The sequence below is a fragment of the Trachemys scripta genome, chromosome 12, assembly GCF_013100865.1.
Source record: "Trachemys scripta elegans isolate TJP31775 chromosome 12, CAS_Tse_1.0, whole genome shotgun sequence".
NCBI classification, from domain to species: Eukaryota; Metazoa; Chordata; order Testudines; family Emydidae; genus Trachemys; species Trachemys scripta.
In genome coordinates, this window is record NC_048309.1 from 37,558,523 (window position 1) to 37,577,236 (window position 18,714).

Here is an 18,714-nt window from a genome sequence, read left to right on the forward strand (position 1 = left end):
GAGTGTGTGTACATGTGCACGCATGCATGTTTTTGCAATGCTGCAGTCTACTGACTTGGATCTTTTCCAGTGTGCAGTCTTTGCCCTCTGCTGTGAACAGCTAGTGCACGTCACTTTAACCCAGTTAGGGGCCTATATTAATGAGAAGTGGGAGGTTCTATGTTTGACAGTTTCTGTTCCTATGAAATTCCAAATAGCCATGTTGCACAGTTTATGCAACACAGCAAAGTGAACCTTCCCCTTTTGTACAGACTGCTCTATCCCACTATGGGCTTTCTGAAATCCAGTGATTTACTAATGACATGTGGGTAAAGGCAGCCCCCCTTTCCGCATCTCTTGTACCCTCCAGAACTAAAATGGCCTACATCTCCCTTCCCAGTAGGGTTCACAGCCACAGACACGTTTTCATTTAGTTTAGTTGTTGTGTGCTCCCTGCTCTACAGTCACAGCCCTCACTATCAGGGCCGGCTTTGGCTTTTTTGCCGCCCCAGGCAAAAAAGCCTCTGGCCGCCCCCCCCCTCCGTGTGGCAGGGGAGGGCGGCCGGAGCCCCGGGGGGGAGGGCGGTGAGCCCCAGCTGGGGCTCTGCTCTCCCCGGCGGCTGGGGGGGGGGGCTCCAGGGGGGGAGGGTGGCTGGAGCCCTGGGAGGAGGGCGGAGTGCCCGGCCAGGGCTCCGCTCTCCCCGGCGGCCAGAGCGCCGGGGGGAGGGCGGAGTGCCCGGCCGGGGCTCCACTCTCCCCAGCAGCCAGAGTGCCAAGGGGAGGGCGGCGAGCCCAGCCATGGCCCCGCTCTCCCCGGAGCCGGAGCGCCGCACCGTGCCGCCCCCCTCCAGGTGCCGCCCCAAGCACAAGCTTGGTTGGCTGGTGCCTGGAGCTGGCCCTGCTCACTATTCCCTTGGAGAAGGTGCAGGTAATGGCATGAGATGACAAATACATCACCTCTTCATATGGTCTCACTTGGCATTAAGGTTCCACTTCTAAGTTGTTTGAAAGGAAGTAGTATGTGAGCAATAGATGTTATCAGCATGTTACAGACCTGATTAGTATGTGTTGTTGATGGTTATGGGCCTTAAAGATGTTATTGAATGTTATAAACCATGATTAAAAGCAATTTATTCATCTGTTGGACTCCATAACAATTGATTGACCATGAATTAAAATATTTATTAAGCCTTTATAAACTATTTGTAAGTGGGACCTTAATATAATGTGGGACCCAAGTTATATGCTGCATTAATTCCTACATGTCCCCAATTCAGCAAAGCACTTAATCATATGGCTAACTTGTCTTATTTTGCTGAATTGCAGCCATATATAAGAGTAGAGATTTGAGTTCCCTTTATGTAGCAATGGGTATCTCTGTCCTGTATACAGAACATGGATGGGGTGAGAGGGTAGAGATCAGATTGAAGCTGAAAACTTCAATGTGAATTTCCTAACCTTTGACTCTGAATTATTCCTCATTGTCTTTTGTCAATGAGAGACTCTGGTGCTCAAGGACTGCAGTGAGAGGACCTTCAAATGCTTCAAATGGTGGTATATTGCTTCACTGCTAACCCAGCATTCATCCCGTAAGTGTGATGAAAACAATTCTTTGAAGTCAGAAGTTCTTCTCTCCCCAGGACCTTCCCTAGAGGTTGTTTCACTCTATTACCCTGATGTCTAATTGTCTAAAAATAAAATAAATCTTTATTCTCATGCTGTTCTCCATAATTGAAAATACTCATTAGCAGAGGTGTCAATGGAGATTTCACTTCTTGTCTGCAAGATAAATGATGAAACAGAAGAGATATTCACTATATGCTCAGAGAAAGAAGGCAAGACACACCAAGGATGTCAGCAGCACCAGAGTCTCTAATCAGGAGCAGAGAGGTCTCATTACTGAGAGATTGGAAGCCCATGAAGTAGGTGGGAATAGAAAACTGCAGCACCTGTATTCTTGTCTTTGGATGAAGTGGTCACTACTGAGCTTTGGGTTTCTTCTGTACCTGTGTTAAGGTAAACACACTTTCCCACTTTCTTAGTTTACAATAAAATTATGCAGTGTAGAAAACCTTTTCCACTCAGCCTACCTGATGTAGGATTTTTCTACTCTGGAGCCTTACATAAGTCGCAGGGTTATGTAAAGAGTGAATTAGTTTGGTCCTGTTTTAGCTCTCATGCACCTAAGTCCCACTGAAGGCAATGGGACTTAGACACATGCATAAATATATGCAGCACTAAAGTAATGCAGAAAAAGTTGGCCATGTGCTAAGGCACCTGACCGAACTGGGGCCTTAGAATTGTAAAATACTTTGACAATGAAAAGGACTCAATACATGTAATTGTTCATACTATTTTAGTGTTCAAATGGAAAAATATGTCCTAAAAGATTCAGATTTATTCTATAGCAGTCTTGCGGTAAATGAAACTTCAACACTCTTTTTGATTAAACTGAAGACTAGTCTACACTACCGCGCTACGTCACCGCAGCTGCTTTAGTGAGTCTGGGGAGGACACAATATGCCTACGCCGCAGGGAGAACGTTCTTCCAATGGCATAATTACTTCACCTCAAGAAGAGGCAGAAATTATGTTGGCAGCAGAGCATATCCTGCCAACATAGTGTGGTGTGGACACCACTTTAAGTCACTGTAACTTGCATTGCTCAGGTTGGCTTTTTCACACCCCTGAGCAACGTAAGTTACGTCAAATTAAGCGGTAGTGTACACAAGCCCTTAGATTAACCATGTGGAAAAACAAAGATGCATTTATTTACCATTTCCATTTAACCTTCTCAAATGCAAATGCAAGGTTTTCCTACTGTAAGGGCAGTTTATATTGTACTGTGGTTGGTCAATAATAAGCCAACTGGAAAATGTCAACTGTTTTTTCACGGGACATTTCAATTTCCCCCTCCCATATTTTTTCTAAATTTCCCATTAAATATCTTGTTTTTTGAAAGCCAGTCTTGGTTAGAAATAATTAGGTTTTGGTAGACATGTCTGATTTCCAAAAAGCATTTTTTACTGAAAACTGAACCGAGAAATTGCATTTTTTAATTAAAAGAAAAAGAATATCTCCCATATTTTGGGGGTTTTTTTCAACAAAAAAATATTTTTAACAAAAAATTAATAGTTTCTACTACAAATGTTCCTTTTGTCAAAAACTCATTTATCATTTTAAATATTTCAGTTTAAAAGTTTCAATTAACTAGTAAGAGTCAACAAATATATGTTGTGAAGTTCCTTTAAATTAAATATTATTATTAGCACAAACCCAGCTATCTGTAGTGCAATTGTAAGCTGGATATTTATCTTCTAGATGCCACAGTTGTGACTACCAGCCTCAGCTGTGCAGGACATCCTATAACAGGCAGGAGAAATCTCATGGTCTGCCCCAGATTTACATAAAGTCTTCTGCCCTAGCTCACAGCAAGGAGTTGAGGGATTTTAATCTACAGCTGTGAACAGAGCTGTGAACCCCTCTATTCAGGGCAGGTGAAGCCACACCTGGAGTATTGTGCCCAGCTTTGGTCCCCACACTACAGAAGGGATGTGGACAAATTGGAGAGAATCCAACAGAGGGCAACAAAAATGATTATGGGGCTAGGGCACATGACTTGTGAGGTGAGGCTGAGGGAACTGGGGTTATTTAGTCTGCAGAAGAGAAGAGTGAGGGGGGATTTGATAGCAGCCTTCAACTACCTGAAGGGGGGTTCCAAAGAGGATTGAGCTTGGCTATTCTCAGTGGTGGCAGATGACAGAACAAGGAGTAATGGTCTCAAGTTGCAGTGGGGAAGGTCTAGGTTGGATATTAGGAAACACTATTTCACTAGGATGGTGGTGAAGCACTGGAATGGGTTACCTAGGGAGGTGCTGGAATCTCCATCCTTAGAGGTTTTTAAGGCCCGGCTTGACAAAGCCCTGGCTGGGATGATTTACTTGGTGTTGGTCCTGCTTTGAGTAGGGGATTGGACTAGATGACCTCCTTAGGTCTCTTCAAACCCTAATATTTTATGATTCTATGATTCTAACACCAGCATTCATGGTATCTCTTATCATAGATCATAAGAACATAAGAACATAAGCACCGACATACTGGGTTTGCCAATGTTCTATGTAGGTCAGTATCTTGTCTTCCACCAGTGACCAGTACCAGAGCTTCAGAGGAAGTAAACAGAACCAGACAATTATGGCTTCCTGGCTTCTGTCAGTCAGAGGTTTTGGGTCACCCAGAGCATAGGGTTGCATCACTGATAATCTTGGCTTCTAGCCACTGTTGGTTTTGAAGATCCCAAACTTCACTTCCTTTTATTTACTTTATTCAGAGAACCATCTAGCCTCTCCTCAAAGTGTTTTGTTTCCGTCCTATGTTTTATAGAGTCAGAGATTCTCAGGCCAGAGGGACCATTGTGATCATCTAGTCTGACCTCATGTAGAACACAGGACTTCCACAAAATAATTCCTGTCTGAACTAGATCATATCTCGTGGAAAAATAACCACTCTTGATTTAAAAATTGCAAGTGATGGAGAATCCACCACAACCTTTGGAAAGTTGTTCAAAAGGTTAATTATCTTTTGAAATTACACTTTATTTCCAGTCTGAATTTGTCTATGATGTGTCAAGTTCTCATATTCCTGTGTGTGCACTGATGATTCAGTTAATACAGAGATCCACATAATGGAGGTTCAAATAAACAGGTTTCTACTGTATTTCCCATAAAGTGGAAATTCTCCCCAAGAAGACCCTGGTAGCTGCTGGGATTGATTTTTTTTGTCACTTTCACAGCTACAATTGCAATATAATACTGGCAAATATCATTGTGGGTGATGAGAAGGTGGTGACCAGTGTTATAGACTTACCCCTTGACTTTTTATTTCCATCATTTTGAGGTTTTGGTTTGTGGGGAATGGCTGGACACAAGAGCAATCTTTCTGTCTGTGAAATTGTAATTACAAACATAGACATAATGTAAATAGGTAGGTAAAACACGCATTTTGCCAGTTGATTTTTAGCCCATGTTGAAGAGAATAGTCAATGCAATGACAAAAAACAAATTGCATACCAATTTAAAACAATAATTCTTTTTAATGCTCTCTTTTGAAGTTAAGATGTGACTTGGTTACAGTCTACAAGTACCTACACGGGGAACTAGAATTTAATAAAGACAAATTCTCTCTCTGAAATACATAATATAGTCTCTCAAGGTCCTTTCCAGTTCTACATTTCTATCATTCAATGAGTCTATATTAGACAAAATCAACACTGGACTCTATATTTAGAGGATGTTTTTTCTCCCATTTGTCAAGAGGTGGGGTAGAAGAGAATATCATACAATGATTATATCTGTCATTTGTTGGGTTTCTGGATGGACCTTTTCATAGATTTTTAAGACATGGGATTTTCTAAGGAGTGGAAGAAAGTAAGGTACACAAATACCATTTCAAGTAAACTGTAGCTGTATGCGTAACTCCCTTAGACTCCTTTAAAAATTCCAACCCATGATTCTAGACACCTTGGCACTCAAATGTGAATCTTCCAACCAACCATTTTACTGTTAGCCAACTGACTTGTGTTATGTAATATTTATGGAATTACATTTATATTGCTGCATGAAAATTTAAGATCATCTTCATTAAATAATATTACAGAATTCAATTTAATTGTCCTAGATACATCTCATGGCAAAAATAGAACAGGGAAATCAAACAGCCATCACAGAATTCATCCTCCTGGGATTTGGCAGTCATCCTGAACTGCGTGTTCCTCTCTTCCTGCTGTTTCTAGTGATCTACATTCTCACTGTGGCTGGGAACATCCTAATCATTGCGCTAGTTGTGGCTGATCCACACCTGCATACCCCCATGTACTTCTTCCTGGGGAACTTGTCCTGCTTGGAGACCTGCTACACTTCCACCATCCTGCCTAGGATGATGGCCAGTTTCCTGACAAATGAATATGTTGTTTCAGTAAATGGCTGTTTCTTGCAATATTATTTCTTTACCTGGCTAGCAGGATCTGAGTGTTGTCTCTTGTCTGTCATGTCTTACGATAGATATGTAGCGATATGCAAACCACTGCATTATGCAACTCTTATGAATGGCAAATTCTGCCTCCAGCTAGCAGCAGGGTCTTGGATCAATGGGATGGTGGCTAGTGCTATAGTAACATCTTTGATGTCACGTTTAATCTTCTGTGGCCCCAATGAAATTGACCATTTCTTTTGTGATTTCACCCCAGTAACTAAACTCTCCTGCAGTGACACCCGCCCAATTGAACTAGTCACTTTTGTCCTGGCCTCCATATTCACCCTGCCCCCATTTCTATTGACTCTCATCTCCTATGTTTGCATCATCATCACCATTCTGAGAATTCCGTCTCCCACCGGGAGGCAAAAAGCATTTTCCACCTGCTCCTCCCACCTCATTGTGGTGACCATTTTCTATGGGACCCTGAATATTGTGTACCTGTCTCCAAAAACCCCCACCCTGAGAGACCTGAACAAAGTCTTCTCCATCTTCTACACAGTCCTGACTCCTCTAGTCAACCCCATCATCTACAGCCTGAGAAATAAAAATGTCAAGGAGGCTTTGGCGCACGTTAGGAGTGAGTGTGTGGCCTTGACAAGAGATCAGAGAATCCATGCTAATTTTTAAAGTACACTGAAAATGGAAACAATCATAGCTAAACAAGTCAGCTCAGTGGAGTATCTCTGGCCTGAGAGACATGAGCATGTACACTTTACTGATCTCTTACCTTACAGTCTGGCAGGTAGCCAGGTTATGATTCACTCTCATTTGACTTCTGTTGTTGCTTCTCTTTCATTTTGAATTTTAGAAAGGGGGTGGTGATGGCAAGGGACAAGGGCAGGCTTCTGTTGCTATGCATGGCTGGATGGTGGCTTTTAGAAATGTGCTGAGGAACCTGTCAAATGGACGGATGAGCAGGATGAAATCCAGGCTCAATGGCTTGGATACACAAAGGGGTTGAGGTGCCTAATTCCAGATTTAGGAACCTGCACCCCATTTTTAGGCACTACCAAAATCCACAAAATGACATCTGACAGGTGCCTTACCCGATAGGTGCCTAAATTCACTACGTGCCTAAATTTTTGCACCTATCTTTCTGCCTTTGCACATGTGCACTGCTGCTTTTATCTATGCCTCGGGGCACCTATCTTCTCCCTCATAACCTTTAGCCCTGGGTTTCGGGCACTCACCTGGGATGTGGGAGAACCCCTGTTGCAGTTCCCACTGTGCCTGCTGAGGCAAAGGGATTGAAGAGGGATCAGCTACTTCTCAGATGAGTGCTCTAACCACTAGGCTATAAAGTCTTCTCACTCTTTCTATGGCCCAATTAATATGTAATTATTCAATTATTTAATTAATGTGGAGCCACTCTGACAGGAGAGATTGAGGGAGACCCACATCTGAATATCCCATACCCCAGGGGGGCTCCAGGCTATAAGGGAGCTCAGTGTCTCAACACTTTTGTACATCCCTTTGTGGATCTGGGCCAAAGTTCCTTAAGACAAATGGAGGGGAGGAAGGCTGGTTGTGTAGGAGATATGGGACAAAGACTCAGGCTGGGGTTTTCAAAGGAGCTTAAGGGTCTTAGGCATCTAATTCCTATCGTATTTTAGCTTGGACATCTAAATCCACGGCATTATTTGAAAAATTCCAGCATAAATATAGAGCAAATTATGCATGTATCTGTTTATACATGATGTATTATATGTATTATAATATTTTAAATAATTTTAAAAATCTATTTCCATTGAAAATAAAATAACCTTTCCCCTGATACCTTACAAGGCATGCTTTGTATGTAAGATCATGATTATACGAAAATGAGGAATATGGGGGTTACAGTGTGCTCCCCCAAGGTATAGAATGTCACACACACTCCAAGACTATTGTGGATTTGGAAGCACTGGCCATTACATTAGCTCAAGAAAATCAGTTCTACGAAGCGTAAAAAAAGAGCACACTTTAGAGGATCTAAAACCATGCAGAAGAGGATAGTGGTTTATGCAGACAGAAACACATGCACATTTGTGTGTATGCACACATCAATTAATGTAAACATTCTAGCATAGTCTATAAAACCATTGAATTTGTGCATCACATATATTGTCCACATTTGGGGAAAGCTGTCTCACCTTGACCTGAATTACGCTGGTGTTTTGAGGGAAGCCTAAGACCAACAATTTCTTTCTTATTGCAAATCCTTTGGGGGAGATTGTTATTCCCAATCCAGTTCAAAGTTTTTAATAAGTATAATCAAGTCCCAAAACTTTTGAATAAGGTCTCACTTCAACCCATCACCATTAAGCTTTTATTTCTCCAAAGTGTTGTTTTTATTAATGTCTCATGTCACTGACTTGTGTTTTCCCAAATGTAATTGCATTTAGTGAAATAACCTAATGAGCCTCTGGGGGGAAATCTTTCACCTCATGGTGAAGCACTAGTTTACCTTTTGGAGTGATGACAATGGGCCAGATTGCCAGCTGGATTACACTGACGTTAACTCCATCGGTGTCAGTGGGCCAGATCCCCAGCTGGTGTAAACCAATGAATCTCCATTGGGGTTAGTGGCCAACATTCTCCTCTGATGTAAATTGACGTAGCTCTGCTGGATCCATGGGCCAGATCCCCAGCTGGTAGGCATAAGCTGTAGCTCCATTGGAGTCAATGGGCCAGATCCCCAGCTGATGCAAATTGATGTAGCCCCATTAAAGTAAACAGAGTTATGGGTTTACTAGAACTGATAATCTATCCCTATAGCTGCCCCTTTCTTATCCCTTATTTTTGGCAGCCATGTAGAGATCTGAGTATAGTATAGCTATCCCTTTTTCCACCCTAGAGCTTCTGCTGATATCTGGGCAACATCAAGAGCAACATACCTGTTCTTTCTCATATCAATCATGCAGTACAGTATGCATGCTAAGTTCTCATCAGTGACCCTATGCAGCCATGCAGCATGTAGACAGCATAGCTGCAGTATCTCCTTCCTTCCCAGGCTGAGGCAGGAAGGTCTGGTGGATTAGGCAATAGAAAAATTAATTTGTTTCCTAGCTCTGTCACCTATTTTCTGTGTGGCCTGCCAGGAAAGAAGTGGAAGTGGGTATGTCCAGTGTTCTCCATCCTTGGGCTAGTGGACTTGGGATCCTGTTGTGGTGAAACCCTACTTTTTCATCTCATGACTATGGCTACAGTTTGAGGTGCAAGAGATATGGGTCTCTATACATGTTTGTAACTATATAAATACTCTATGATGGAAAAACATGTCTAGTCATTCCCCAGAACCTGCCTGTAACCATCTAAACCCCACAGAGGTCCACTGCAAGTTATGACTTTCTTTGAAAATGTGTTTTTAATGGCATCAAGCAAGATTTTTACACACAACCTCCATGAAAATGCAGCTTTTTGTGTAAACTAATTTTATTTTTGCATGAATTTCCTCTCAAGGTAGCATCCTCTGGCACAGAGAAACTTTGCAATGCAACCAGTCAAATTAAGACGCTTTGTGTTTTATAGGGGTAGTAAATTGGTGAGAGGCCATGAGAAGGGAATGGGGCCTCTTTCTCTCTCATCACCAAGAACAGGCCTCTATCCCTGCATTGACATGGTAGTCAGGAATGGAAGCTGCTCTTTTACTCTCTCCCTCATTTCTATTAGCTGGAATGAAGCTACAGGAGGCTCTCACTTGTAATGGCTGCTGAGAGGTGCATGGAAAGAGATACACAGAGGAAGCTATAAGTGTTCTATGCTATTCTGAGCCCACCAATCAACCCTTTCAGATATAACCTGAGAAACAAGGAAGTTGATGCAGTGAGCAAAGCTCTCAGTGAGTTTGTGGCTTTGTCAAGAATTCAAATGCCCCTAGCAAATTGTTTTAGGCTGAAAACAAATGAGGATGATCTCAGATGATTCATTGAGTCATAACACAGTGTCCATGCTGTGGAATCTTGGTTCCCTTAATGTCAGTGATAAATCTTGCCTTGACTTCAACAGGGACTGAATTTCACCACATCCCATTTGTTTCTGGCGGCTGAAACACCATGTGAGAAAGTGATGACATACTGAGAAATTCTGACATCCTCTCACCTATTGGCAGAGTGGTAGACGCTTTTTATGCAATATCTTTTGTTCATGAAAAGCTGACTGCTTTTGAAATTTGTAGAGAAATATATATATATAAAATTTTTCCATTTTATTTGATGACACCCCAAAATGAAAGTTTTTCAGTTTTTGTTTTTTATTTGTTTAGGTTTTTACCTCTTTTCTTTTCTTTTCCTCATTTCCACCTCTTTCCTCATAATTTTGTTGGCAAAACAGAAAGAGGACAAACGTGGAGGGAAAAAAAGATGTAGTGAGGAGAAGAAAAAAAGGCAGAAAAGCCAACAAAAATAATCCTGAAATAATAAAAAAGTTCCAAAAAATTCCAAAATGTTTCAAATACATGAAAATTGCTATTTTTGGAAAGCTGGGAAATTAAACTTATTTCAAAATGTTCATCCGCAACTCTTTACCATTTCCAAAAAGCTCTAGCTTTAAGACTTAAGAACATAACATTAGAACATAAGAACAGCCATACTGCGTCAGACCAAAGGTCCATAGAATCAAAGAATCATAGAATATCAGAGTTGGAAGGGACCTCAAGAGGTCATCTAGTCCAACCCCCTGCTCAAAGCAGGACCAATTCCCAGCTAAATCATCCCAGCCAGGGCTTTCTCAAACCGGGCCTTAAAAACCTCCAAGGAAGGAGACTCCACCACCTCCCTAGGTAACGCATTCCAGTTTTTCACCACCCTCCTAGTGAAATAGTTTTTCCTGATATCCAACCTGGACCTCCCCCACTGCAACTTGAGACCATTGCTCCTTGTTATCTCATCTGCCACCACTGAGAACAGCTGAGCTCCATCCTCTTTGGAACCCCCCTTCAGGTAGTTGAAGGCTGCTATCAAATCCCCCCTCATTCTTCTCTTCTGGAGACTAAACAATCCCAGTTCCCTCAGCCTCTCCTCATAAGTCATGTGCTCCAGACCCCTAATCATTTTTGTTGCCCTCCACTGGACTCTTTCCAATTTTTCCACATCCTTCTTGTAGTGTGGGGCCCAAAACTGGACACAGTATTCCAGATGAGGCCTCACCAATGTCGAATAAAGGGGAACGATCACATCCCTCGATCTGCTGGCAAGGCCCCTACTTATACAGCCCAAAATGCCGTTAGCCTTCTTGGCAACAAGAGCACACTGTTGACTCATATCCAGCTTCTCATCCATTGTGACCCGTAGGTCCTTTTCTGCAGAACTGCTACCTAGCCATTCAGTCCCTAGTCTGTAGCAGTGCATGGGATTCTTCCGTCCTAAGTGCAGGACTCTGCACTTGTCCTTGTTGAACATCATCAGTTTCTTTTTGGCCCAATCCTCTAATTTGTCTAGGTCCCTCTGTATCCGATCCCTACCCTCTAGTGTATCTACCACGCCTCTTAGTTTAGTGTCATCTGCAAACTTGCTGAGAGTGCAGTCCACACCATCCTCCAGATCATTAATAAAGATATTAAACAAAACCGGCCCCAGGACCGACCCTTGGGGCACTCCGCTTGAAACCGGCTGCCAACTAGACATGGAGCCATTGATCACTACCCGTTGAGCCCGATGATCTAGCCAGCTTTCTATCCACCTTACAGTCCATTCATCCAGCCCATACTTCTTTAACTTGGCGGCAAGAATACTGTGGGAGACCGTATCAAAAGCTTTGCTAAAGTCAAGGAATAACACATCCACTGCTTTCCCTTCATCCACAGAGCCAGTTATCTCATCATAGAAGGCAATTAGGTTAGTCAGGCACGACTTCCCCTTCGTGAATCCATGCTGACTGTTCCTGATCACTTTCCTCTCCTCTAAATGTTTCATAATTGATTCCTTGAGGACCTGCTCCATGATTTTTCCAGGGACTGAGGTGAGGCTGACTTTCCTGTAATTCCCCGGATCCTCCTTCTTCCCTTTTTTAAAGATGGGCACTACATTAGCCTTTTTCCAGTCATCTGGGACCTCCCCCGATCGCCATGAGTTTTCAAAAATAATGGCTAATGGCTCTGCAATCTCACCGCCAACTCCTTTAGCACCCTCGGATGCAGCGCATCCGGCCCCAAGGACTTGTGCACGTCCAGTTTTTCTAAATAGTCACGAACCACTTCTTTCTCCACAGAGGGTTGGTCACCTTCTCCCCATGCTGTACTGCCCAGTGCAGCAATCTGGGAGTTGACCTTGTGCGTGAAGACAGAGGCAAAAAAATCATTGAGTACATTAGCTTTTTCCACATCCTCGGTCACTAGGTTGGGCCTCCCTCATTCAGTAAGGGGCCCACACTGTCCTTGATTTTTTTCTTGTTGCTAACATACCTGAAGAAACCCTTCTTGTTACTCTTAACATCTCTTGCTAACTGCAACTCCAAGTGTGATTTGGCCCTCCTGATTTCACTCCTGCACGTGTGAGCAATATTTTTATACTCCTCCCTAGTCATTTGTCCAATCTTCCACTTCTTGTAAGCTTCTTTTTTGCGTTTAAGATCAGCAAGGATTTCACTGTTTAGCCAAGCTGGTCGTCTGCCATATTTACTATTCTTTCTACACATCGGGACGGTTTGTTCCTGCAACCTCAATAAGGATTCTTTAAAATACAGCCAGCTCTCCTGGACCCCTTTGCCCTTCATGTTATTCTCCCAGGGGATCCTGCCCATCTCTTCCCTGAGGGAGTCAAAGTCTGCTTTTCTGAAGTCCAGGGTCCGTATTCTGCTGCTCTCCTTTCTTCCTTGTGTCAGGATCCTGAACTCGACCAGCTCATGGTCACTGCCTCCCAGGTTCCCATCCACTTTTGCTTCCCCTACTAGTTCTTCCCTGTTTGTGAGTAGCAGGTCAAGAAAAGCTTTGCCCCAAGTTGGTTCCTCCAGCACTTGCACCAGGAAATTGTCCCCTACACTATCCAAAAATTTCCTGGATTGCCTGTGCACCGCTGTATTGCTCTCCCAGCAGATATCAGGGTGATTAAAGTCTCCCATGAGAACCAGGGCCTGCGATCTAGCAACTTCTGCTAGTTGCCAGAAGAAAGCCTCGTCCACCTCATCCCCCTGGTCTGGTGGTCTATAGCAGACTCGAACCACGACATCACCCTTGTTGCTCACACTTCTCAACTTTATCCAGAGACTCTCAGGTTTTTCTGCAGTTTCATACTGGAGCTCTGAGCAGTCATACTCCTCTCTTACATACAACGCAACTCCCCCACCTTTTCTGCCCTGCCTGTCCTTCCTGAACAGTTTATATCCATCCATGACAGTACTCCAGTCATGTGAGTTATCCCACCAAATCTCTGTTATTCCAATCACATCATAGTTCCCTGACTGTGCCAGGACTTCCAGTTCTCCCTGCTTGTTTCCCAGGCTTCTTGCATTTGTGTATAGGCACTTAAGATAACTCATCGATCGTCCCTCTTTCTCAACATGAGACAGGAGTCCTCCCCTCTTGCGCTCTCCTGTTTGTGCTTCCTCTAGGGTGACCAGACGTCCCGATTTTATCGGGACTGTCCCGATATTTGCTTCTTTGTCCCGCGTCCCGACCACTGTTTTGTCGGGACACTGGACAAAGAAGAAATTTTCCCTTCCGCTCCGGCGCTCGGCCCCCCCCGCCCTGGCTCCGCCCTCTCCTTCCCCCATTGACTCCCTCCCCAAATCCCCACCCTGGCCCCGCCTCTTCCCCAGCATTCCTCCTCCCTCCCAGGCTTGCAGCATGGCGGTGCAAGCCTGGAGGGAGGGGGTGGCGGCGGCGGTGCCTGGATCCTGGAGCTGGTGAGTCAGATCCAGCACCGGGCAGGCAAAGCGGGGCGGGCAAGGGAGGGAGACAGGGGGGCTCAGCTGTGAGCCCCCCCGCCGCGCCAGAGGGCTTCTGCCTGGGCTGCTGCACCCGGGGCTGGGAGCGCATCCTGAAGGCTGCTCCAGCCCTGCAGCCCGCGGGGCAGTGCGGTGGGTCCGGTCGGGGGGCAGCGCGGAGCGGGCAGGGGCCAGGTGGGCGGTGCGGGGGCCTGGGCCGAATCCCTGCTGCTGCCGGGGAGCCCCGCGCCTCCCCGTCCCGCTCGTGGCTGTGGCTCCTTCCCGGTGGGACGCGACCCCCGGCCTGCCCCACGCACATGCGGCGCGCGTCCAGCTGCTCCTTCCCAGCGGGAGGGAGACTAGGCGTGGGGGACACGCACCGCATGTGCCCGGGGCAGCGGGAGGCGCGTCCCGCCGGGAAGGAGCCACAGCTGCGAGCGGGAGGGAGAGGCGTGGGGCTCCCTGGCAGCAGCAGGGATTTGGCCCCTGCCGCACCCCCCGGCTCCTGCCCGCTCCGCGCTGCCCCCACCCAGACCCACTGCGCCCCGCATATGCCCGTGGTGGGCCAGGGGGCGGGAGGCTCCGCGGGGACTTGGGGAGGGCAGCGTGCGGGGCCTGCTAATGCCCCAGGCCCCTTAAAACTTTTTTTTTGCTCCGCCCCCCCTTTTGGCTCCGCCCCCCTTTTTGGCTCCGCCCCCGTCCCGATATTTTATAGTGGTAATCTGGTCACCCTAGCTTCCTCCCAGGATCCCATTTCCCCACTTACCTCAGGGCTTTTGTCTCCTTCCCCCGGTGAACCTAGTTTAAAGCCCTCCTCACTAGGTTAGCCAGCCTGCTGGCGAAGATGCTCTTCCCTCTCTTCGTTAGGTGGAGCCCGTCTCTGCCTAGCACTCCTTCTTCTTGGAACACCATCCCATGGTCGAAGAATCCAAAGCCTTCTCTCCGACACCACCTGCATAGCCATTCATTGACTTCCACGATTCGACGGTCTCTACCCCGGCCTTTTCCTTGCACAGGGAGGATGGACGAGAACACCACTTGCGCCTCAAACTCCTTTATCCTTCTTCCCAGAGCCACGTAGTCTGCAGTGATCCGCTCAAGGTCATTCTTGGCAGTATCATTGGTGCCCATGTGGAGAAGCAGGAAGGGGTAGTGATCCGAGGGCTTGATGAGTCTCGGCAGTCTCTCCATCACATCGTGTATCCTAGCTCCTGGCAAGCAGCAGACCTCTCGGTTTTTCCGGTCGGGGCGGCAGATAGATGCCTCAGTCCCCCTGAGGAGGGAGTCCCCGACCACCACCACCCTCCTCCTCCTCTTGGGAGTGGTGGTCGTGGAACCCCTATCCCTAGGACAGTGCATCTTTTGCCTTTCAATCGGTGGAGTCTCCTTCTGCTCCCTTCCCTCAGATGGGTCATCTAGTCCACTCTCCGCATTAGTACCTGTAGAGAGAACATGGAAACAATTGCTCACCTGTATCTCTAGTATGTATCTGTACCATCTAGCCCAGTATCCTTTCTTCCAACTGTGGCCAATCCCAGGTGCCCCAGAGGGAATGAACAGAACACGTAATAATCAAGTGATCCATCCACTGTTGCCCATTCCCAGCTTCTGGCCAAAAGAGGCTAGGGACACCATCCCTGCCCATCCTGGCTAATAGCCATTGATGGACCTATCCTCCATGAATTCATCCAGTTCTTTTTTTTTTTTTGAACCCTGTTATAGTCTTGGCCTTCACAACATCTTCTGGCAAGGAGTTCCACAGATTGCCTGTGCGTTGTGTGGGGAAAAAAACTTCTTTTTGTTTGTTTTAACCCTGCTGCCTATTAATTTCATTAACCCCTAGTTCTTGTGTTATGAGGAGTAAATAACACATCCTTATTTACTTTTTCCACACCAGTCATGATTTTATATACCTCAATCATTTCTCCCCTTAGTCGTCTCTTTTCCAAGCTGAAAAGTCCCAGGCTTATTGCTCTCTCCTCATACAGAACCATTCCATATCACTAATAATTTTTTTTTGCCCTTTTCTAAACCTTTCCCGGTTGCAATATATCTTTTTTGAGATGGGGCAACCACATCTGCACTCAGTATTCAAGATATGGGCTTACCATGGATTTATATCGAGGCAATATGATATTTTCTGTCTTATTATCTATTTCTTTCTTAATGCTTCCCAACATTCTGTTCACTTTTTTGACTGCCACTGCACATTGAGTTATAATTACTGTCTAATTTTCTATTCTTTTTCTTTATGTGGTTGGAAATTCAGGCAGAGAAACACCAGGGCAGAGAACACTGTTAAATTCTGGGAATTTTCAAGCCAAGGCGATAGATTGGGTAGGTGCAACATCAGGGATCCTGAAATTCAAAGGACAGTTTCTGTGCAGGCTTCCTGTCACATGTTAATATTTCTTTGGTACCCAACTCTTAATATTGAATAAAAATAATGAACACAATGGGCTGCATTTAAACTGTGCACCTGTACATTTTAATGGTGTCCTTAAAATGAATTGGGAAAGGAAATCATGATTGGAGTTCAAGTCATTAGTGTCCAAGTGAACTTGGCCAGTTGGGAATGCAAGGGTGGGAGTTTTGGCCAGAAAAGAATCGACAACCAAGTAATGTTCAAGGCACAATCTAGATCTGTTCAAAATTGCTATGTATGTGCCACAGGAAAAAAATCAAATTAAATCTTTGTTTTAAAAATATATATTTTCAAGTTTTTTGATTAAACAAAAAATGATTTGTTTTTATTCCTTGCATTTTGAGGATCCACTCTCTCCTTTTTTTTCCCTTTCCACTTGTAAAGAAGGGTAGAGGGGAAAAGGGGAGAAAAAAACTGATTTATTTTTCATTTCTAAAATGAGAAAGAAAGAAAGAAAGAAAGAAAGAAAGAAAGAAAGAAAGAAAGAAAGAAAGAAAAAGAATTTTTCACACAGACACAAAGTCATTTCATTTTGTTAGAAAGTTTTCATGGTTTTTTTTAGTGTTTTTACACTTTTTTCACTGGAGAAGGAGGGATGGAGAAAAATACCCAAATTATTTTTTTTTCCAGTTTTTGAAAACAAAACAAAACAAAAACAGTTTTCATTCAATGAAAAGAAATGGCAATGCTCCACAACACTTTTATTTTTTTATGATAAAAAATCCATTTTCACCAAAAGAAATGTTTGAAAAAAAAAAAACAGAACAAACAATGACTACCTCTGGGCAAACTTGTGAGTGAACTTCAGCCCAAAAAATCTGTGGTATCTGCAATTGTGCCAGTTAGGCAGACAGGACTCTACTTAGCCATTGTTATTTATGGAATATTTCCACTGAAGATAATGGGACAACTGACATGAGTAAAGACTTCTCAGCAGAGTCAATGTCTTTTTGGCCATGCACGCCATGGGCTCTGAATTACACTTCAGCCATGCAGAGCAATGACCACCTATGGCAGGTAGCAGAAAGGCAATTCCTCTGGGCGTGGGAGGTTGTTTGCATCAGGACAGTTGTTTGTACTGTCTTCACAGAAAACACAGTGTTAATTCCCCAGGCTCAGCCCCTTCAGAGATGGAATCAAGGGAGAAGCAGGCTGCCATGGACAAGGATACAAGTACGAGGTGAATTCTGGACTGTGTAAACAGAGGGGGAAGAACATGTTCTAAGACACATTGTGGCAGCGGCTCATCCATTCAGGTAAATTCAGGTGTCTTTACAGAGAAAATCCAGTTTCTACAGAAAGGATCCTCAACTGAGGTTCTTGTCTCTCTTCTGCTGTACCTGAGAAATAAGATCTCGCTCTTCAAGCTTCAGCTGTTCTATAAGATCTCACTCTTCAAGCTTCAGCTGTTCTGTGGTTACAGGTGAGCACCATCTTCCTGGCTGTGTTTCTATCCCACCTTCCAGAAAGAGCATGAATGTGCTTTGTGAATATTGACAGTTTTAGCCTCATCTTCCCGCAGCAGTGACAGCCGGTGGTAATAGCACCATTTAACAATGGGGAAATTGAGATATGTCTTGTGAAAGGGCCTCAGCCAGGGATCTGGACCACTGCTTCCAGTAGAGCTGTGGCTGATTCACACCAACCTGGGTCTGGCCCACTGAATCCAACAGAGCTCTGGGTGATTCATGCTAGCTGGAACTATGGCCAATTCACACCAGTTGGGGGCTGTCTCATTCACTCCAGTGGAGCTTCAGCCAGTTCACTCTAGCTGGAGATCTGGATCAGTGTGACTAATCCGAAGCCTGGAATAGGACAGAAAGGACCATAACAATGGCATGTAAAACATAAGGAGGAAATTAGCAGGATAATACAGGGTGAGCTGGCCCTTGAAGGGGAGATGGGCTCAGCCCCCACCTATGCCTTGTCCTCTGAACCCAGCAGGTGAGTTAGGTTTGGGTGACAAGACAGTAGCTCAGGATGGGGCTTCCTAAAAGAGGGAGCCAGTGTGTGGAGCTGTCAGAGACCTGGGCCTGACATCCAGGGAAAGATGAGAGGGTTGTAGGGGACCCAGAGGGGACCAGGAGTCAGAGAGGTGTGGGAAAGAAACTCTCTGTAGCAGCATTGAGGGTTAGGAGCATCCACTTGAGAGGGAATCAGAGGACCAGGAGGAGCTCACTGGGAGATACTGACTATGAGTGAAACTGTTATTTCAGGTCAATAGACAAGACCTCAGATGGAGAAGGTAATTCAAAGGCACCAACAGTGGAAGTTTGTTTGACGGAGGAACAGGGGAAATGAAGGCAGTGACAGGGTCTGATATAAGAAGAGGTCCAACTTTCAGAGGGGATAGGAAGGAATTTGAAGAACAAGTGTTCTGAGGAAAAAGCAAACAGCAAACTCTTTCAGTAAGTTGGAATCAGGGAACTGCAAGACTTTGTG

At 44.8% G+C, this 18,714-nt stretch overlaps 1 protein-coding gene across 1 annotated transcript; it reads left to right on the forward strand.

Moving 5' to 3' along the window:
• The first annotated feature begins 5,660 nt into the window (after positions 1–5,660).
• LOC117885407 (olfactory receptor 10A7-like) lies at positions 5,661–8,281 on the forward strand. Its single transcript, XM_034786715.1, has 2 exons — positions 5,661–6,571; positions 8,182–8,281. The coding sequence occupies exons 1-2, from the start codon at positions 5,661–5,663 to the stop codon at positions 8,279–8,281; spliced, it is 1,011 nt and encodes a 336-aa protein (XP_034642606.1).
• Positions 8,282–18,714: the final 10,433 nt, after the last annotated feature.